The sequence below is a fragment of the Nymphaea colorata genome, chromosome 8 (assembly GCF_008831285.2).
Source record: "Nymphaea colorata isolate Beijing-Zhang1983 chromosome 8, ASM883128v2, whole genome shotgun sequence".
Lineage (NCBI taxonomy): Eukaryota > Viridiplantae > Streptophyta > Magnoliopsida > Nymphaeales > Nymphaeaceae > Nymphaea > Nymphaea colorata.
In genome coordinates, this window is record NC_045145.1 from 22685698 (window position 1) to 22707292 (window position 21595).

At 38.6% G+C, this 21595-nt stretch overlaps 3 protein-coding genes across 3 annotated transcripts; 2 read left to right on the top strand and 1 right to left on the bottom strand.

The window, feature by feature from the left end:
• Window positions 1–2077: 2077 nt before the first annotated feature.
• On the bottom strand, window positions 2078–3517 carry LOC116258471 (uncharacterized). Its single transcript, XM_031635637.2, has one exon. The coding sequence runs from the start codon at window positions 2895–2897 to the stop codon at window positions 2331–2333; it is 567 nt and encodes a 188-aa protein (XP_031491497.1). The 5' UTR covers window positions 2898–3517; the 3' UTR covers window positions 2078–2330.
• A 2560-nt stretch (window positions 3518–6077) lies between these two features.
• Window positions 6078–14678, top strand: LOC116259358 (protease Do-like 9). The gene is made up of 10 exons (XM_031637131.2): window positions 6078–6371; window positions 6534–7290; window positions 9321–9520; window positions 9669–9849; window positions 10068–10259; window positions 12507–12739; window positions 13315–13416; window positions 13574–13624; window positions 13719–13823; window positions 14017–14678. Exons 2-10 carry the CDS (start codon window positions 6681–6683, stop codon window positions 14113–14115), a joined length of 1773 nt encoding a protein of 590 aa, XP_031492991.1. The 5' UTR covers window positions 6078–6371; window positions 6534–6680; the 3' UTR covers window positions 14116–14678.
• A 1288-nt stretch (window positions 14679–15966) lies between these two features.
• On the top strand, window positions 15967–19806 carry LOC116258328 (RING-H2 finger protein ATL48-like). Its single transcript, XM_031635420.2, has 2 exons — window positions 15967–16250; window positions 19245–19806. Exons 1-2 carry the CDS (start codon window positions 16166–16168, stop codon window positions 19403–19405), a joined length of 246 nt encoding a protein of 81 aa, XP_031491280.1. The 5' UTR covers window positions 15967–16165; the 3' UTR covers window positions 19406–19806.
• The last annotated feature ends 1789 nt before the right edge of the window (window positions 19807–21595 follow it).

A 21595-nucleotide genomic window follows, 5' to 3' on the forward strand; every position in this document is an offset into this window, starting at 1 on the left:
CTGGACAAAGACAGATTTCGTTAGCAGTAAACTTTTAGTTCAAAGTAGACCAAGCAATGTACAAGTGAACATTTCAGTTAGAATCACATATATGACTTAAGAAGTTAGAACCTAGCTGCCAAAAATGTCTGCTTCTATACTTCAACCTTTTATCCACATTCCAAGTCACCAGCTGTAATTTTTTTTACCAAGACTTATTTCCAACAACCTGTGATTGAAAACAGGTAGCTGGGGAAAAAAGATACAAGTAAAGAAAATTTGTGTGTCTACAATCTTCACAAATCATGAGAGTATATTTTCTCCTCATAGAAGGCATCACCGCTAGATGGAGTTTCGTCCGCTTAAACTGCCACATGAACATAACTCTTTAAAGAGAGAGATACATGAGAAAACAGGAGTAAGCCTTGACAAAATTAACAATTATTGTACGAAAGTGACTTACTTACTGTTATGAAGTGATGAGAAAATAGGGCACTATAGAAGCTTGTGGATGATATGGAATTCTTGATTGAACAACAAGAATCAATAGAAAGGATCAAAATAATTACCAGAATTCTTCATCAAGTTGTTGAAAGGATCAAAATAATTACCAGAATTCTTCATCAAGTTGTGGACAACTTCAATGAAGATGATTTGAAGAAGTATCACCGAGATGATTTCAAGAAGTATCAGCTCGGCCATGAGGTTGAGGGTACTAGACTCGGAGTTTTACACTGCTAGGATGTGACTAGGTCACACTGCTCGTGTGCAGTTTCCTTATGTGAGGAAAGTAAAAGGAAGCACTACTTATGATCTTCACACAGTGGTGGTAGATCTATTCTCCTGCAGAGTTAGACCAAAGGGTGCACAACTAGAGAAACCTGACTGTTCCACTTAAGAATGACGATGCACCAGACAAAGAAACAAGGGAGATCAGAAGCAGGTTCAGCCTTTCTCCCCTTAGATTGATAGACGATTAGACTGATAGATGACACATGATACCACCTCATGGAACGGCAAAATGGGTATGACCTGCATTCCCCTGTGACTTCAACTAAAGTAGCCCAGGCAGTGGGATGAAATAGAATTACATTGATTAATCATAACAAAAGTTGCAAACTGCAAGTATCCAACAAAACAAGACCAGAAATCTTCTTTTCAAACTTACATAAAGCATGCTAAGTTGCAGCAAAAAGGATCCTTCAAAAAAGTTGATCCAATCGACAAAAGTATTGTTACTACTGACACAGCAAGCAGCACATTACGTACAATTGGACCTATTGATGGTGAACATCCATCAGGATCCACGTCTTTACACAATCACGAAATTATTCCAAACAACATACTTCAATGAGATGCTTTATGCGATCCAATATGGGAGACAGCCATATCAATTTTACAGTAGTTTCACTCTAAATTGGAGACAACGTTCTCTAAAGAGTTTAAGCAGGCATTCAATTCGTTCACTCTCCAGAAATTTAAAAATAAATCATCTAATAAACTACCTGAACCACATACAGATATCCTTTTCTCAATCACGCCATGAGTATCATCTACCGAACCAACCTCAAGCTCACCACCATAAAAGATACACAAGTGCACAAATGCACGAGAAGAACACCACCAACAGGTTAGAAGGTGCAAATCACAAATAACGTAGAAGATTGACAACAAACATGGAAATCTGGACATTGGAACTCAACAGATTAGCACAGTCAGCACATTTAAACTGAATAATCTGAAACACGTTCATCATTTCCAAATCCATAATTGCAGTTGGAGAGGTCGTTTCTCTTCAAGGCTCTTCACATAAATCGTCAAGATACACCTCAGTCGGAAGGTGCACATCCTCCTGTTTATGCCAAAACCTTTGATTTGAACACATTCGACAACATTTTGAAGCTCAGCTGACATGTAACCACAAATGTAACGCGACGATATTCCCAACAATTCACCTACATTCTTCATGTCGTTTGCAGCATATGCATAAAATACATTCCAGAATAATAATTCTATGGTCATTGTTTACTCTCGACCTAGAATACAAAGTGCATTGCTTCACAGAACACACGAATGATCCATCTCGAAGATCGACAACTCAAAAAATGATGGGTTATGAATCTTAGTCATGAATGAAAAACATTCTGGTTGATGCACAACCATTAAAATAAAGAACTAAATTAAGATCAAAAGTAACCAATAATGTGCTATACGAACTGAGCTCTAACATCTCGATGAGAAAGAAAGTAAAAGACCTACATAACTGAGCAATGTACAATTCATCTCCACGAATCCTTCAGCATCGATCAGGTACAACTGATGAACAAAAGAAGAGGCGAAGAACTCATAATTCACGGGTCAGACGCGCAGCCCAATGGAAAGGAGAACAGTTCGCGCACTGGAGAGAATTCCACCATGCCGATATCCAGGGCGTACCCGCTAACCGGCAGCTTGAGGTCCCGGAGAATGCAGAAGGCCTCCGCGATCCGACTTCTGGGCACGTCCTGCGCCACCGCGCAGGAGGGGATCCATGAGTCGGGAAGGTAGGGCTCGCTGATCTCAATCCCCTCCTTCCTCAGCGAGTCGCAGAGCTGACGGTGGAGGTCGAGGAGGGAGGAGGTGGGCGTCGGAGAGAGGAAGAGGAGGCCATTGCCGGACGACGGGGATGCTGAGGAGAATGAGCCGACGGAGGAGAATGTGAGCGGCACGGGCTCGTGCTTGGCCGCGAAAGTGCGGACCACGGATTGTATCTTCTGAGGATCGAGAAGGGGACTCGAGAGGAGGGTGAGGTGGGGTCGCGACTCCATTTCGATGAGTTGGGTGCTGATCTGCCGCCTCGCCAGGACGTTCCACGCCTTCAAAACCTGGTTCTCGAGGGCGGGATCGAAGTAGAGCTCGACTGCATACCCTTGAGACATTTCTTTCTTGCTGATTGTGAAATTTCTGGAAGGACCCTAAGATCTGTTGGGATCAGAAAGCCTTGAGCTCAGCCAGTTTGGAGGAGAAACAGGACCGCTGTGTGCTTACAGAGACCAAGAATCCGGTAGAATTTGAAGCTCAGTGTGCCCAAACTTCTTCTTCAAATAGTACAATGGAGGGTTTCCGGAAGACCCAAGAGGGTTTCAGGATGGCCAGTGAGATTGGCGATGGTCGCGGTGCTTCAGGATGAATTAGCACAAAAAACAAAATCAGAAAAAAACCCAGAACTTTGGGGACTTGCAGAAGAGCCTGTTCAGGAAGATCGCAGGTCTTGCTCCTTCCAGAGGACCCCCAGAATCCAGGATGTCCACTAAACCCTAGACTTCAGGGGTTCCCACAACCCAAATTTTCAAGCTGCCAACAATCCAGGAATCTGGAAAATCCCCAGAAAAGAGAAACAGGCTTCTGAGATTCAAGGGAAACACCAAGATGTGGTTGGATAATGCTTGTAGGATGTTACCGAAGTCACTGAGCTCCACTCCTTCAGAGAGAAGACGAAGCAGACAAAGAAGAAGAAAGGAGATGCCTGTGATCCACAACCACACGCTGCAAGGCATAAGGGGGTAGTTTTGTCATCTTAGGTTTCGATTAATAATTTTTTTCCTGTTTTTGTGTGGATCATCTGGGATTTGCAGCCATTTGCATGCATCGGATGGACAACACGAAGATCAACTGGTTGAGACTTAATATGAATATAGTTTGATATTTGAACTTGATCTCATTAACACTTAGATGCGAATTTGAATGCAGATTTGCATCTAAAATAGAGTTTGAAATAAACTTCAAGCGAGCTTCGCTTGTTCGTGTTTGATCCAATTTCAATCTCGTAATCAATCACTCTCATAATGAACAACTGACCAGCTACTTAGGGCCAAACAAATGATTGGAGCAATCCAATTTTATTTGGTAACCAAATTAAGATTGAGAACAAGACAAAGAACATGTTTGTTAGGCCATCGACCAGCATAGGGTCCTACGTTTACATGCAAAAGTCGGATTATTATCCCATCTCAACCTGATGTCCACTTGGATCCAAATTCAGCTATTAAAATGCATCTCAAATTCGAATCCAAGTTATAATTGCATTTGAATTTTTATAACTTGCTGGATATATATATATATATATATATATATATATATATATGCTAAAGATATTAAAGTAGTTCAGTTGACTCTCACTAACTTTTTTTCTTTTTTTTTTGCAGCATTATAATGGATGGATGATACTCAATCTTCAATTGGCATAACATAATTGGTGGGGCTCGTAGCGTCATTTGTTCGATTCTTGTGGACTCTTATAAAATTGATTTGTAACACTTTCGACTACACCTTTTGCTTATAATTTAAAAAAGAGATCGCTTCTGTGACATTCTCATAAAAGAGAAACCCTTTTACCTCTCTTACAATCTGTAGAATATGTAACTTGTGATTTGGCCATTTCGGGAATTTGTAAAAAGACAGTGTGCCCTTCCTGAAACCCCTTTCTTGCTCTGCCGCTGCACTAGCTTTGCTCATAACGACATAAATATACATTTTATTGCATTATACTGCAAAACATATTTTATTAAAGATATTTTGTCTCAAAAAATGATTATTTAGAAAGTTGCAAGTGGGTATTTATTTTCCCCACAATATCTATTCGACTGAAGAGAATTCTTCTATTTTACTATGTACTGGCGCTCTTTATCTTAGTTTTTTTGACTTTGCAACTTTTATATATATATATATGTATATATTTCATCTACCCTTGTATGACTTAGCTATGCAACTTAACAAGGGCTCTACTGCTTGCAATATTAGGTTGCAAGGAGTACATAAGCCTCTTAAACTTTCATTAAATCTTTAATACAAAAATAGTTTTTTAAAATTTTTTCATGGATGAAATTGTCATAATCGTTTGGTAGCATAGATATTACGTGAGTGTCTCATTAATCATCTCAAATACTAGGCTATATTCCTTATTAATAATAGTGTTTCAAGAATCTACACTAATTTTTAAGCAGATTCATGAAACACTCACAATATCTTTGTTACCAATTTTTAAGCAGATTTATGAAACACTCACAATATTTTTGTTACCAAACGACTACTATGAACCTGTTTACAAAGTAAACAATCGGTAACTATTTTATGAGTCTATCCTAAAGATTGGTAAATTCTTGAAACACTTTAAAAATTATTCCTTGAGTCTACTACAATTTTTAGCGCATATTAATTAACATTGCCAAATTGGCTCTTATAAGTTTTTGGCTTACTAATCAAATATTACTAATCAAATATTATGGAACATTCATGAAACAGTATTTCAATGTTCCATGAAACAATATTCCGCCTTTACCTTGATGGGATCCAAAGAGCAGCTAAGACATAACACTGACCCAGCGTTCCTATTGCCAAATTCCCTCGAACTCAATCCCCACGTTCCTGTTTCTTGCTTTTTTTTTGTTCGAGCTTTTAAGTTGACACCTCATCCAAAATCCTAAAGTTTTTGTGCGTTTTCAATCTAAACAATATCCATGGACACACAATCACTCTTCATTTTTATTTTTTTATAATTTTTCAATAAAAGACATGGTTATTTTACTAAAATATATAGTTTTCAAGTTTTCTTTTTTGCTCTTATTTAAAAATCACAATACTCTAGTGCTGCTTTTCCTGCCTAGATAAATGGATCAAATCGTTATGTCCTTCTAAAGTTTTGATTTGTTATGAATATCGACAATTTCTTAGCGATAAAAAGAATTTGATGCGTTTATAAATATCAATATGAAAATAGATCTTTTGGGCCATGGTGGGCAATTGCCCACATGTTGCCACTCTACCTTCTCCCCTGTCCACACATCCTAACTTTTAAATGAGAAGTCAATTTAGATAAAGACTGAAGAACATCGAGCTGAGCAACAAGTACAACCTTCTGATTGGGTGCAATATCCAACTTTGAGTGACCAAAAGCAGTTGTCATTTGAATTTCACGTGTCGATTTAACCGGTATGAGCCAATCTTGTCAACAAAAAAAGCTAAAAAAATAAACGATTGACTCGGCCGAGACTTTTAAAGATCGCAACTTAATTCATGGTGTGTTTAGCTTGATTTAGGTCCGGCTCGTCGGCAGATTCATCAAAACTGAGCATACTGTGAGAGGAAGGAAAAGGAAGAAGACGACTGAACTAGGATTAGTGTAATCCAGAAATAAAGAAACGAAAATATTTAAAATCCGCAGCGTTTGTTTCCAGGGGGGAATTAATATTTATTACGCTTGTGTGCTTTAAATACTTTCCTTCCAACTTTCAAAAGAAAAAAACGAAGAGAATCCGTTTGCACGCTCGGAACGCAGAAAGGGAGGGAGGGTCGGTCTCTCTTTCTCTGCGTCGAGGAGAGGAGCTGAAACTGGAACACCACCATCTTTTGACCAGGTGAGTTGTTCTCTTCAATCGCTATTTCTCCTTTTTTTCCTTGTTAAAATGGATGGGATTTGGAAGAAGATGTCTTCATTTCTTCGTTCCTCATTCGGAGGGGTTATGTATTCCGTTCGCTCGTTCATTTTTTCATCTTATTTCGCTTTTTTGGATATACAGGAGCCTTTTTAGGGCTTTGGGGAGTCGGTGTCTGTCTGATATTCTTCCGTTTTGCTGGTTTTTGATCGGGAAGGGTTTGTACCGAGTTGGGCATTGGGGGATTTTGTGTAGTTTGAATCGGATAAGCAAAAACCTTTGTTGGAGAAGATGAAACCGGCAGGCAGGAAGAGGGATAGGAAGGAGAAGGATGCGAGCGCTGGCATTCCTGATTCCTCAGTGGCAGATTTCTCTCTGGCAAATGTTGAGGTGGTCGAGGACGGAGCTACGGAGCGGAGGAAGCGCGGGCGACCGAGGAAGAACCTCATTATCGATGCCCAGAACACCGGGACCGTGCATTCGAAAGAGGGGGCAATACGGGAACCACCCACCTCCGAATTAGAGAATGGGGCGGCCGATAGGGCGCTTGGCTCACCGACTAGGACGGTAACAAGGGTTGTTGAAGACAGTAGTGGAGAATTGTTGAGGCTTGCTGCTGCAAATGTTGGTGAAGCTAAGAAGGAGAACGTGATTAAGGTTGTGCCTTCAATGGACGCGGTGGTTAAGGTGTTCTGTGTCCACACAGAGCCGAACTTCTCGTTGCCATGGCAGAGGAAGCGGCAGTATAGCTCTAGCAGTAGTGGTTTTATCATTAGTGGACGCAGAGTGCTTACTAACGCGCATTCTGTCGAGCACCATACACAGGTCAAGCTTAAAAAGCGTGGTTCGGACACCAAGTACTTGGCGACTGTGCTTGCAATTGGCACCGAGTGTGATATAGGTATGAAGTTTTTTCCTCGAATTTTGTTGAGAGATCTCCTGGTGATGATCATTTTTTTGGATATCGTATGTGCAATCGAACAGAATGTGAAGTTCAACTCATATCATTCATACCTTTTTACCTGTTTTAATCCTCTTTCATATCGCTTTTAGTGAAGCTGTACCTACATGTGTATATAACAGTTTCTGATTTAGGGATCCCAAAAGACTCATGTAGCACGCATAAAAAAAACTTGACAAATGAAATGGGTTGGTCCCATAGTTTTTCTCATTTATTGTATATTAGAATCTTATCGTGGGACGAGAATAAAAGAAAGTTGCTTGGTATGTGACATAGACAGGAAATGGATATGAACGAGGGTGAGGTATATGCCCTGGGCACTCGGACTTTATGGGGGGTTGGAAAGCAAGCAGACCCACCAATCTATACACCATATCCTTAAGCACGCTTCCATGCACCATGTCGTTTATCCTCATTGGGGCTGATGGCATACATGCACAACTGCAGTTTGTGCAACCAATTCGTGGACCTGTATCTATCTCTTTCCAAAGGTGTTGGTTTTTTTAAGTTCATGAACATGTAAAGAAAGATTACCTCTTTTTGATCCAAGAGAAAAGTATCAGGTTATTACTATAGATAAATTCCAAATGGATTGACATTTTATCTATTAATGTGGTATTGTCAACATGGCAAGAAATGGAGAGGAAACTATTTCTTTAGTCAAAAGCAGGCCTAGTCGGTTGCTTGAGGGGGATGCTGCAACCAAGTGTCTAGGCTGGAGCTGGATATTGAAGCAGTCCAAACCTTCTTTTGGTTCTTCATTGTATTTTTTGGAGTTGATGTTTTGGTATCTGAACTCTTCTGCTTCTTGTTTCTTTTTTGCTTGCTTTTTCTTTTTCCTTTTTGTTGATTAGGATTGTGTAGTCCTCCCTGATACCAACTGGGCCTAGTGGATCTGTTATCTAATGCTTTTAACTGCACAAGTTGTTGCAAAAGAATTAAAACAAATGCCCTTACTCCTAGTAAGTAGCATTTTTGTTTTCTTGCGATGTAGAGGTGTAAAAGGATGAAAATTGAAAACAAAATTTGAAATTGGAGCGTAAATATTGAAAACCATTGAATCATGGGTGAAGGTTTGATGACATACTCTTTATAGATGTCCAAAGTGTGGGCACAAAGGAACAAAGGAATCTTAAGCAGCAGTTAGAAATGGGGACCACCTAAGTTCCCAAATCCTGAATCAGGATGCAGACGTGTTTTTGTTCTCATTCTTTCTAACTAGTGGTCATGTATAATGTAAACGTTAGGAGAAAATACAACAATAGTAATTGCAATAGGTCATGTGTTCACTAAAATTTATATTTTATGGTGAAAAAAGAGAATGTGATATAGGTGATGACATACACTTAACTTTCTGGAGATAATCCGTGTCGTAGAAATATATTAATTCTTGATTCATTGTGTTACATAATTCTGAAAGAAACTAAGAGAACGTTTTCAATCATTTAGATGGCTGGTTTACAGCCATGACAATATTCTACTTTACTAAACTCGAATCACTCACTTCATCTGTTCACCATTCCCTCTCAAACCCCACAGTGGAGAGATTAGAAGCTGCAGAACTTATGTAATTAAATGCACTAGAACCTAGTTGGCATACACCATAAGAAGGCCTAGGTAGGCAGCCTAAATGGTGTAACCTCTTTTGCCAGTTTACTTATGCTCACATTTATTATAGTATTTTGGTGGAAGAACATTGATAGTGGTTATTCTTGTTAAGTTGTTAACAAATGAACTTTGATTTTCTATTACGTAAAGATACATTAATAAATTGTAAATTTACAATCAGATAGTTGGTACTTTTTCTCATATTCTTTGATATCAATAGTGTTCCTTTGTTCGTGAAAATATTTTTCTTTCATATGCATCTATTTACTGTGAAGGATGCACATTCTTGTCAGCCCTTTTTATCCCATAGAAGTACTTGTACGGTTGGCGTTGGATTACTTACGCTGTTTGTGGTGTTTCAGCGCTGCTGACTGTCAATGATGATGAGTTCTGGGATGGGGTTTCACCAGTGGAGTTTGGTTCCTTACCAGTATTACAGGATGCTGTGACAGTTGTTGGTTACCCCATTGGGGGAGACACAATTTCTGTGACAAGTGGTGTTGTCTCACGGATGGAGATCTTATCTTATGTTCATGGGGCGACAGAGCTATTAGGTTTGCAGGTTTGTCTTATATTGTTGATCAATTTTTGAGATATTTCCAATTTGTATACTTGAATTAAAAAATAAAAAGGTATAACATTGATAACGTTTAGTTGGGTTTTACATCTGAAAAGCATCTGCTAATTCTTTCTCATTGCAACTTGTGTAGATTGACGCTGCCATAAACTCTGGAAACTCTGGTGGTCCTGCATTTAATGACAAGGGTCAGTGTGTCGGCATTGCATTTCAGTCCCTTAAACATGAGGACGTGGAAAACATTGGTTATGTCATCCCCACTCCTGTCATTATGCACTTTATTAAGGATTATGAAAAATCAGGGGAATACACAGGTATGGTTGAAGTATGTTACATTGTTTCATAACCATTTTAGTACTTTTTGCTTCTATAGATTGGCTGCTTTTGTTTAACCCACCAGTGTTAGCTAATATGCTTGGTTCATTCCTTTTATCTATGAACTTGGTCAGTTATTTCACTATCATGTGCTTCAATTTTGTCTGATTCGTGCTAAATAGATCTTTAGTTAACTACCCACTTTTTTGCATGACAGGTTTTCCAATCCTTGGGGTTGAGTGGCAGAAGATGGAGAATCCTGATTTGCGCAAGGCTATGGGAATGACACCAAATCAGAAGGGTGTTCGTGTTAGAAGAGTAGAACCAACTGCTCCAGCATCTCAGTTCTTGAAGCCATCAGATATCATTCTTAGCTTTGATGGGATTGATATTGCAAATGATGGAACAGGTAAGCACAATAACTTGATAATTTTGAACCTTTAGCAGGCCTGAACGTTCCATACCTGAAGTTGGTTGTGATTCTTGTTTTTTAACGTGTACTTATGTAATCATTCTTGAACCAATGGTAAAAAGGTTGAAGCTATTACTGGCCCCAAAGTCGTTTGACATAATGGAATCTGGCCTTCACTGTTAGATGATTAGTCATGGTTGAAGCCCTGTGTGTGCCAACTCAGCCAAAGCATATATAGGCCCTGGGAGTGGAGGTACCAAGTACCAACAATAAGGTTTACAACCCTGGGCAAACTACCAAGTCTCTTGAGCTAGGTGCACCTTCCTTGTGTAATAAACTGAAAAGTAAAGGAAGGTATTACCGCCACTAAGAATGGTATTCAGGATTCATTTTCCAATCACACCGTGTTGGAAATGTTTGATTGTCAAACTTATGGCATTGAACGTAATGTAGCTGCACTTTTGAAGAAACAAAGAAAAAGCCTCTACACACATAAAATCCAAGAGAAAAAAGAGGAGATTATTTACAGAAATATGGTCAGCCAGCTGCACTCACACTATTCTCCTCTTTGCTGTATGCCTCGTCTGCCTATATCCACCACTGTATCTTCCCCTTTCCATGCTCAATTGCCTATCTCTCTCCTTGGTAGAAATCAGTGGTCGCTGGTCAGCTGGCTCATTTGAATCCTCTGTTCAGTGCATCTTCCTGGCAAGCACCACCACCTTGTCATCACTTATGCTTGCATTTGTAGTTGTAATAAGTTTTTTTGTAATTACGTTTGCAACGTTCATCCTCTTGGTGGTGTTGTTGGATATAAGGAGGTCAACAGGGGGACCATAAGTCTAGAGAGCTGGTGTGCATAGGACCAGTGATGAATTTGTTTTAGGGTTAGAGTTGGATACAGGTCTGGAGACTGGTTAATTTGTTGTTTCAATATCTTGAATATATACCTGGGTGAACCTTATAGCTGGTTGTTTTGTGGTCTGTCAAGGTTGGCAATTGATGCCGAAATAAAGTAGGAGAAACAAAGTTCTTCTCAGACTTTGGAGCAACATTTGCAAGTGGCTCACCCATTAGTTGCTTGGATCTGGGAATGGGTTGTTTCACATTTAAATCCCACAAGCAGCATACTTTATACATAAAAAATCTTAGTTGGGTGGTTACTACCGTGGATCAGATGACTATTCTGAATGCCACACATGCTATTTGGTGAAAAAAGAAAGAGCTCTGAATGTGTGTGCATGAGTGTGGCTGCACATACATGGGTTTTTAGTTGAAAAGGTTAGCAGTCATCAACTATGTGAGTGTGTGCTGTCGTCCTTTCTCAAGAACTTTAAAGATGAAAGAGGGAAAGAAATTTAAAGATGAAAGACTGGAACACACTGAAATTCCATCATTGAGAATTAACTTTTTACATAAAAAAGAAGGAAAAAAGAACTTGATATATTATGCAATCTCTGGCGATTTTTTTGGGCATTGTTGAACTATTGTTAAAGACACCATTCTTGGGTTTTTATTTGCAAGGATTTTGTTGGGTATTAATGTTTTTCTTGGGGAAATCTTGGTAATTCAAAAAAATAAAAATAAAAATGAAAAATAAGAGAAAAGTACAAAAGACTGAGTTCTCTACTAATTTGATTACAAAAAACATTGATCAAAATCCAAAATATCTGATAATATGTTAAAAGAAACTTCAAAAAAATTAAATTATTAAAATTCATTGTTTCTGAAAAAATGAGAAAACACAATAAGAACATGTTTTGCCATTTTTTCATTTTATCCTTCCTTTATTTTCCCTTTTTTCGGCATTTTTTTGGGAAAAAATGCCCTGTATTTGTGACAATGAGCTGAACACATCTGTAGGCTGAAAACTTGAAATCAACAAAATTCAGTCATAAACTTTCGTTTTATTGATTTGTCTTTAAAATTAGATGGGCATACGCAAAAAGATGTGCCTCATCATATATTTTCAGTGATGTTAACTGTTTATAGGATTTAACTACGTATGCTAGTCGAGCGATGGCCTTGACTGATGGTATTGCAACAATAATTCAGGTGAATCATATTTACTGTTTACATTTACCAAGGCCCTGGAAATGATGCTTCTTGAGCTCGTAACTTCCAGTAGCAGGCATGCTGATTGAATTTGGATTTTGTATTATTTGTGTTGTTCAATTGAGTTAAACATTGATGTGCATGTGCATGTTCTATGCAATCTCATTTATGTGGGGTTTGGTCTTTCAGTTCCTTTTAGGCATGGGGAGAGGATTGGCTTTAGTTACCTGGTTTCTCAAAAGTACACTGGAGAAAGTGCTGCAGTCAAAGTCCTTCGGGAATCAAAAATTGTTGAATTCAATGTAGAGGTTGCAACCCACAAACGCCTTGTTCCTGCACATATCAAGGGGAAACCGCCATCATATTACATAATTGCTGGATTTGTATTTTCGGCCATATCTGTTCCTTATCTCCGTTCTGAGGTATGTCGTGAATCAGGGTATAGTACATTGCTGTCATTTAATTCATTGACTGAACTTCACCTAAGCAGTTAAGTTCTGTTAAATTTCAATTTTGGTACTTTCATTGGCCACAAAAGATAAAAATAAAATGTTTGCAATGAAATGCGCTTCTTCTGTATTCTCAAATTTGGTTGAGATTTTTCTTAATATGAATACTGCTATTTCACGTTTGGAATTTAACAGTTCTTTTCATATTAATCCAACAACTTAAAGAAAAATGTTTTCTTGGGCTTTTCATTGTACCTGTTCCTTATTGTCTTCTTCCTAAGTCGTTATTCAATATGGCTATAATACATCACTAAAAGTCAAGAAATACAAAACATACTAGGTCATAGTTGATTTTTGTTTGCTATAAAATAAAAGCTTTTGTGGAAAGAAAAGTTTCCACAGAAGTTATCCTACCAGATGCATGGTGCAGTACTCAGTTAATTTGTTCCATGTTTGGATGATTTACTTATTCGGTGATGCTTTTGCATATGCCTCTTGCACAATGCTGCTGTTAGCTTTTAGTGAACCTTTTTCTCTGGGTTTCGCAGTATGGAAAGGATTATGACTATGATGCACCAGTTAAGCTGCTAGACAAATTGTTGCATTCAATGGCACAAACAGAAGATGAACAACTGGTTGTTGTATCACAGGTTAGGACCATTATTGGTTGCAGAGCTTCTGAAGAATCACTTTCAGTCTTAAGTATCTGCATCTGAGCCGTTTCCATATTTTTTAGTGCAATAGTCCTTGGGGAACTTTATGTGATATCAGAGAATGCCAAGATATTTGATATTTTCACGATTGTAGGTACTGGTATCAGATATCAACATTGGATATGAAGATATTGTCAATACTCAGGTGAAGACTAGACCATCTGGGAAACCCTATTAAGGTTAACTCATGATTTTGTTGATGGCATTTTCTCATCTGTGTTCTGGATGATTTGCTACAGGTTTTGGCATTCAATAACAAGCCCATAAAAAATTTAAAACATTTGGCAGAGATGGTGGAAAACTATGATGGTGAATTTTTGCAGTTTGATCTAGAATATCAACAGGTCTCTCTCTCTCTCACCCACCCACACACACGGATGGCATGCATGCACACACACACATGCATGCATGCAGCACACACACACACATGCATGCATGCAGCACACACACACACACATGCACACATGCACACATGCACGCACAAACTCTCTCTCCTTCTCTCCTCTCTTTCTCTCGCTTATATATTTGCTCTTGCAGATAGTTGTTTTAGAGACTAAAACGGCCAGAGCAGCAACCCTTGATATCCTCAAAACGCATTGTATTCCTTCAGCAATGTCAGAGGATCTGAGGACGTGAAGCTGGTTGGGATGTTTCATATTGAAAGGGCTATAGCAGTTAGATTAGGAAGAGCTAAATGGGTTGACTTGGCGCATCAGTTTCAATCGTCAGCGTGACATAATTAAGCTAGTCTGCTTTCTGTGCTTTTGTGCGCTTGGTGTATCACTGCCTCAAAAAATATACTTAGGTATGTAATAGTATGAAATCCCTCGGACACTGATCATGTATCCTGGGACACATTTTGCACGTCCAGTTGCATCTGTTCTTTGTGTCCAGGAATCTGATGTGGCACCTAAAGAACTATATCTATTGGGAAGATTTTGCTGATTAAGCCAAGGCAAGAATTTTTGATTTGAAAACTTGTGCGTGCTTTTGGACCACTTTGTTTTCATCACAGGCAGCTGGATCCATTTTGGCTTGAAAGCGGACTGTCCTCAAGTTTAAAGCTTTCTTCTTTCATTATAATTATCTGATACTTTGTTTTTTCTCTTCTTTTTTTCCACAATTTGGACAATATGGTGGCTGCATATGCAGCAGAGACATGCATAGAAATACACGTCTATGAAAAATTTATCCGCGACCTTTATGGTGATTCGACTCTAGTTCTGCAGTTAAGACACATCACCACTTTGCAGTAATGATTAAATAATGTATCCCATGGCTTCTGCTATTTGCAATGTTGTACAAGACATGTTTCGGTTGTTTGTTTTTTTGAATGTAGAAAAACGGGAAATAGTCTGTTTTATTGATGAGGACAGGTTAGGGTTGAACTCTTGGGGCCAGATGATGGATGTGATGAATATTTGTTTCTGCTGAGCTTACGCAGATGGAAAAGTTAACGGATTTTTCAGACTGACACCTTCACGTGCGACAAAAGGTCCAGAAAATCTGTACAGTAGAAAATACTAAGGATTTTTGTAACAATGATTTTTGAGAGGCTTTTGTACGGTGTGGATTTCTCGTCGTCACGAACAAACTATCAATGCAAGCAGACTTGCCTTCGGAAGTTTTATGAGATTCATCTTTACACACTGGTTGGTGGGTCTTTTTTTTTTTTTTTTTTCTTTACGGTATAGTGAACAAAGTCATCTTTACGGTTAGTGGGGATTGGACTTCAAACTCCCAAATGAGGTCAAGAGTTTTGCAGTCAAGAGTTGGTCTTTTGATTGGTCTAAGCTTTGCCGAATCTCATCAGACAAAAACATACTTTGACTTGGTAATGTTTGGGATCATAGTGAAAGTTAAAACAAAATTGTAATCCACAATGAGAGTTATATAACTGCATTCATGGAGTTTTACCGCTGCTTTTCCAGAAGGGCTTGAGTTTCAAGTTTCTTGTCAACTCGTTCAGAAAAGACCATCCTGAAACTCAAAAGGTAGCAAAATTGGCGTGAATAATTCTGAGGTGAACTTTGTTTTAACCAAATGTCTACTTATGCGGCGAACAGGTTATGTGTTATGGGGAGATATGAAGAGTGCCTCCCCTGGGGACACAAATCTTTGAACAACGTGCCCCCTATGACACACAAGTCACCCTTCCATTATGCTTGCTTATGCGCGAATCCTCGAAGTTCAAGGGACCTTGAACTCAACAGTTTTACGCCGAGGCATTCTTGAAAGGTGTTTGCTTTCCTTTGTCCTGGGTACACCAGGAAGTAACCATCTGTCCTGGCTCTGCATTCCACGGAATCCTTTCTACCCCAGGAAAACCGAGGAGCAAACATCTTGGTAGCAGTAAAAAACTTCTCTATAATTACCTTGGGAAAAACAATAACTTTAAGATCATGGCTCCTTGGAAATATGGGTAGATGTCGAGCTTTTTTGAAACTATGGGCAAAATGTCGGCTTTGAAAATTATGCCTACCTCAAATTCGCACTTCTTCAAACCCGAAGCGTGGCGCCCATAGTTACACAGATTTTAACAATAAGAAAAGGAAGAGTTTGCGCGGACCTTCCTTCTGCCAGATGGAGTTTCAGCGCTGTGTGACTGGTGAGGCAAGGTGATAGTAGGACCTTTTATGGTTTCGAGCACACAGAAGGATTGTAAAACCACCAGCGTGGAGAAAAGATGGCATCGAATGAATCTGGAGCTACCCAATACGAGGACCTCTTTGATCATAAGAAGCCGGTCAAGAATCCATTGGTTCCGATTGGTAATTGTTTTCCCCCTTTTCATACTATGCTTGGTTGCCATTGGGCCTGATTTTTGGTTGTCGATTGATTTGTATGTCTTGGACTATTTTCTTTTTTCTCTTGATCTGCTTCTGTTTGATGTAATTGAGGTTTCGCGGTTTTTGTTTAAGTGGTTGAATGATTTTATAGTTTATTGGGACTTGCACGTTTCTTATTTGGAATTTATTAACGAGAATTGAGGAAGATGGTATTCGATATTTTCCAGAGAGGATCTGCGGGCTCTCTTGCGGTGAATTGATTTGATCGAATTTATTGGTTTTTCTGCTGTTTTTTGCACTGTCGTCCCTTCTTCTTTTTGTTTCAGAAGTCTCCTCCCTTTTAGTTTTATCATGCTGTCCGCGCCATTCGAAGGCCTTAATGTTAGGGTGCTCCAGCTGCTAATGTTAGGGATCACGGGTGCGAATAGTTAGGCGTTCATTTTTTCTTGAAAAATAAGCTGAAACGTAGCGCTGCCCTCTGTCAGGCGAAGAGAAATGGGTGGTATACCGATGAAGAACATAGAAATTATGGTAATGTATATTCAATTAGAGAATATATTTTCTATAAATGGAGAGAGTCGATTGGTCGGAGAGGGAAAGTAGTTTTTGGTATTGGTTGGTGCATCATTTTGCTTATAGAAAGAATGTGAGCTAAATGCGTGCAGTCATGGTTAAAGGGCGTGAGTTTTAGCAAACTGAGAAACTAGAAAAGATGGAGTTTGTGGTTAGCAAACGAAAAGGCTGAAAGGCTTGGCGTTTATGTCTTTTTATTTTGAACATCCACCATCACTATAGTATATTTCGAAAACTTAAATTGTTCTAATCAAAATGAATTTTATGTTGTCATCGGGATCAACTGATATGTTCCTTGGATTAATGCAAGAGCAAGAAGCCCTCAATGACAGTGACGGATGGAAGGAAACAACTTGATTGTGAGTTTATGAGTTCGCATAAAGTTGAAAGGGTCAATTTGCACTCAAGGAGTTGGCAAATAGTTCTCTCGGTTACAAGTTTCATCTCCTAAAGTTTTTGAACTCATCTTCATTTGTAGCTATTTATAGTGTTCAAAAATTTTAAAGAAAGTTTCTAAATGCATATAATTTTTGCTTTATTTCAAATTTGCCATGCAATAAACTGAAACACTATTTTATGAGAGTCCATTACAAACTTCACCACATTATCTGTTTCGAAAAAGGTTTGGCTTCCATGAGCTTGGTGTATCATTACAAAGAAAGATGTCGTATTGTTTTAAAATCAGCTGATTCTTTCATTTTCTAAAATTATCAGCAACATGATGTATTGTGAATGCATTACACTGTTATGTTGGGCCTTTTTACATGTGCTAATTTTCGTTTTCTTTTGTCAGCAATAGTGCTGTCAAACGTCAAGTTGGAGGTATTCCTTGATTGCTTTTTTCATCCACCTCCTTCATTTGTTGCAATTAGTGATTTTTATCATATTTTTACTTCATCAACATTTGTTATGTTAGTTAAAACAGTTTTGCAGTTTATCCTGTCTCTGCATGGTTGATGAAGTCTTGGATAATTGAGCCTCTCAGTTTTAAACTGAAACTAAGCATGCATAACTACTAGCAAGTAAAAATTACGTATTGACTGGGTTTTTATGTTCCTTTCCCTTCAGATGTGTACATATTAATTGTTGTCTATATGTTCATGTGCTTCTTCCAGTAACTGGAGAAAACTTGAACCTTAATCAAATGCTTATGTCTATATTCTCTCATAAAGACCAAACCAGTGTCTCATTTATTCTACAAATCAAGAAGTACTAAAAAGAAAAGACATGTTTTGCTAGATTCATTCTGATGCATAACTTAAAACAAAGTACATGGTTGTTCATACGTCATATTCCATGGTGTGGTGTAACATCTTAATCAAAATTTGGATGTGTTGGCGGGACAATGGGGAACATTTGATACTTTGACAAGCAATCACTTTGCTTTTTTATTATTTTATTTTATTTTTTTTTGTAGTTTAAACCTAAAAAGTGTGATCAAGGTAGTCTACTGTGCGTTTTGAATCATGTGATTCAAACATGTAAATAGTCTCTGAAAATGCTTTTAGAATAGATGGGCCATAGTGCACAAAAGTTTCATGATTGAAAAAATTCTAAGCACGACCTCTCCAAAATGTCAATGACAATGTCTTATCAGATTCGTATGGACTCCAAAGAAATGTTTGCCACAAGAATTATTCACAGACTATTCATGTTTTTTGTTTTTGTAAGTGTTCTAGAAATGGGTGGGCTGCATTTCACAAGAATCATGGTTCTTGAATATGAAAACGTTCTTGCCAAGTGTGAAAGCAATCAGATTTATGTTCGTTTCAACTTTCAAGTGAATTTTTTTAGTTATGCATACATCATTAATATTTGAATAACTTATGCAGGAAAAATTTTGTACAAATTTTGCCCATAGGGGACTAGTAACAGATTAGCATAATTATGCAAATCTGATTTGTTTCTACATTTAGACAAATGTCAAATAGTTTTACAAATATTTGAAAATCATTTAGTTTTTGTCGTACCCAATGCTACATCCATATGTTTGATTAGATTCCAGAGGTAGATTGATTATTTAAGCTTGAGAGATTTTAAAAGCCCGTCCAAAAACTTGACAATCTTACCTTCAGGCTAATGAACTAGTTTCTTGATTTGAATGCTGTGCTGTGGCACTTGTGCCTAAGGCTAGACCTTTAGTTTCCCAGAACAACAACTATCATTAATCAAGCAGAAAATTTCATGATCAGTGAGCTTCTCTTCATTTTCCTTTTGGTCTCTGATGTGCATGAAGTCTATCTGACTTTGCCTGATTTTTGTTCCTGGATTCAACGCACAAGGAAATTTGTTAGTAAAAATTGGTCTAAATACCCCTTAAGGTAGAATAATAGGCTGTGCTAATAAAGCAAAAACAGTTGCGAACAACCTTGGCCTTGTTTTCTGATGATTCTAATTCTGCAGGTGCCCTCTTAACTGCTGGGGTTCTAACAGCTGGTTTGATTAGTTTCCGACAAGGAAATTCTCAGCTTGGTCAGAAGCTAATGCGAGCACGTGTGGTTGCCCAGGGTGCTACTGTTGCTCTAATGTTTGGTACTGCATACTACTATGGAGATAAGTTGTAATCTTTCTGATACTGGAAGAGTTGGTGTTCACGTTATTCAGTTTTCTTGAGATGTCAAGATTGAAACTGATCATCAATGTCTGTAACAAATAATCTTCTTAGAGGAAAACTCCAAAAAACGAATCTCTGCAGTGAGGATATCATCTTTTTTTTTTCCATAAATAGAGCTGCCACTGTTGGGTTGAGAGACCTCGCCTGCTGGTTTAACCTGCTGTAGCTGCTGCTTAGCTCCAGAATCCTTCGCCCTTCCAAGCCTGTGGGTGTCAGTCCTCCAGGACGCCACAGTCGCAAAGATTCCAAGGGAAAAAAGTAATCGATTTATTTTTTTCTTGTTGGCTCATTCAGCCAGGTGACTAATCAGTATGTGGATGGCCAATCCATTAAAATGATGGTTTTGTGCTATGTTTTGAGTCCTTTCAATTACTCCCTTGATGTATGGATCATCTTTTCTCCTCACAGTTAAAATTGCTTCCTTTCTCAAGAAATAAGTTTACCCATTTACACTTTATAAACTATCAATCAAGTTGATAAGACAAATTCATAATCAGACTACATAATCGTCATATTTATTTAATTCACATATTTCATAAACCCGATACACGTGTATCTGTTAGTTCTTCAATGTTCCTTTTTAATAATTGCCAATTGAATGTACAGTCTTTGTAACATTAATATGTCGTCAATAGGAGCCTATTAACGGGCCGCAGCACTGACTGGACAGGATTCTTTGTGCTTTTCCAGTTGTGAAGGTGTGAACTACAGAGGAAAGAGCAAGTTAGTCTAGTAAATAATAGGAGCTAGTGTTTTTAGCGTATTTTGAGATCTGAAACTCAATTGTGACAGGATGATCCAAAAAACAGCTTATTACATGCCAAAATAATTCAAGGGTGCACAGCAGGATTCACATATACCAAACCAAGCAGATGCCAAACTCGTACTAATGCCGTAGGCTTGTGCTGCTGCTGTGCATCTTTGAAAGCCACAAGCTTCTTCAGACTGACCTAAATGCACTGTTTCTGTAAAAGAATTCGATTTTCAAATAGTGATTCTTCTGTTTCTATTCATATTGTGTGAAAACTCTTTCATGGACGGGACACCGAGCGCTAGGTGCCAACGGTTCATGCTGAAGTAATTCCATCAACACTCTGTCGCTGCAAGGCGAGAAAACTTGAATATTAGTGGCCTATTAACGATCTATTTTGCTTCGAGAGAAGCTGAACACATCAGTACCTGGCAGTGAATTTTACTAATCTGAGAGGACTGCCATGCTGATGGTGATGAAAATGGATTTTAACTTGCCATAATCCGAACAGGAGAGAAAAACTACGTTTGTCAAAATTAGTACAATTTGTGATTAGTTCGGAAGTGCGTCTTAGTACAATGAGACTGGACCTAGTACTCGATCTGAGGGGCAATCACAAGTGGGCGTGTGTAGGCAATCGCCTGCACTGATCTAGAGGTTTCGAATTAAGACTATTGAGGCTAAACCTAGGTCCAGCCATATGATCAGGTGTTGCGGCTGACCCAGGTCGGCACCATGGAGTTTTAAGACCCACTTCCATTTGAGAGAATAAATGCTTCGTCACCGAACTGCGCCTTTGGCCATTGATGAGAGGACCTGCTGTTGTTTCCTTAAGCCATCACTTAGTACCTTTTAGTCAAAAATTTCTAGCTTCGCCACAGTACTTAAGTATTTGTTCGAAAAGAAGAGAAAAAAGGTTCATTTGTCGAAATTAACACAATTTGTGATTAGTTTGGAAGTGTGTCTTAGTACAATGAGACAAGACCTAGTACTCGGACTGACCACTCAAGCACTGCAGGAGTCAAATGTGGGCATGTGTAGGCAACTGCTTGCACCGCTCTGCAAGTTAGACTGGACCTCCGGCCATATGATCAGGTGCACCCACTGACCTAGGTCGTTGCCCTGGAGTTTTAGACCGGCTTTCATTTGACAGGAATGAATGCTTAGGGACTGTCTGGCACTCATAACAGATTGTTATAATCCAATGATTTTGCCCCAATGCTTAAAGTAGATTTATGAAACACTATATTACATGGTTCCTGGAATCTGCCCTAATTTTTGGGGCAGTTTCACTGGACAGTAACAGTTTGTTACTAATGTCAAGCAACCTCTTAGTTAGTCTCCTAACTGCACCTTTGGCTATTGATGATGAGAGATCAAGTATTTTCG

What these genes read in the sequence shown, in the direction of transcription:
- LOC116258471 (XM_031635637.2), bottom strand. Translation starts at nt 2,897, where the DNA reads ATGTCTCAAGGGTATGCAGTCGAGCTCTACTTCGATCCCGCCCTCGAG.
- LOC116259358 (XM_031637131.2), top strand. Translation starts at nt 6,681, where the DNA reads ATGAAACCGGCAGGCAGGAAGAGGGATAGGAAGGAGAAGGATGCGAGC. An exon ending in AACTGGTTGTTGTATCACAG is followed by an intron (nt 13,417 to 13,573) that starts GTTAGGACCATT and finishes TCACGATTGTAG; the next exon opens with GTACTGGTATCAGATATCAA. An exon ending in TTGATCTAGAATATCAACAG is followed by an intron (nt 13,824 to 14,016) that starts GTCTCTCTCTCT and finishes TTGCTCTTGCAG; the next exon opens with ATAGTTGTTTTAGAGACTAA.
- LOC116258328 (XM_031635420.2), top strand. Translation starts at nt 16,166, where the DNA reads ATGGCATCGAATGAATCTGGAGCTACCCAATACGAGGACCTCTTTGAT. An exon ending in GAATCCATTGGTTCCGATTG is followed by an intron (nt 16,251 to 19,244) that starts GTAATTGTTTTC and finishes CTAATTCTGCAG; the next exon opens with GTGCCCTCTTAACTGCTGGG.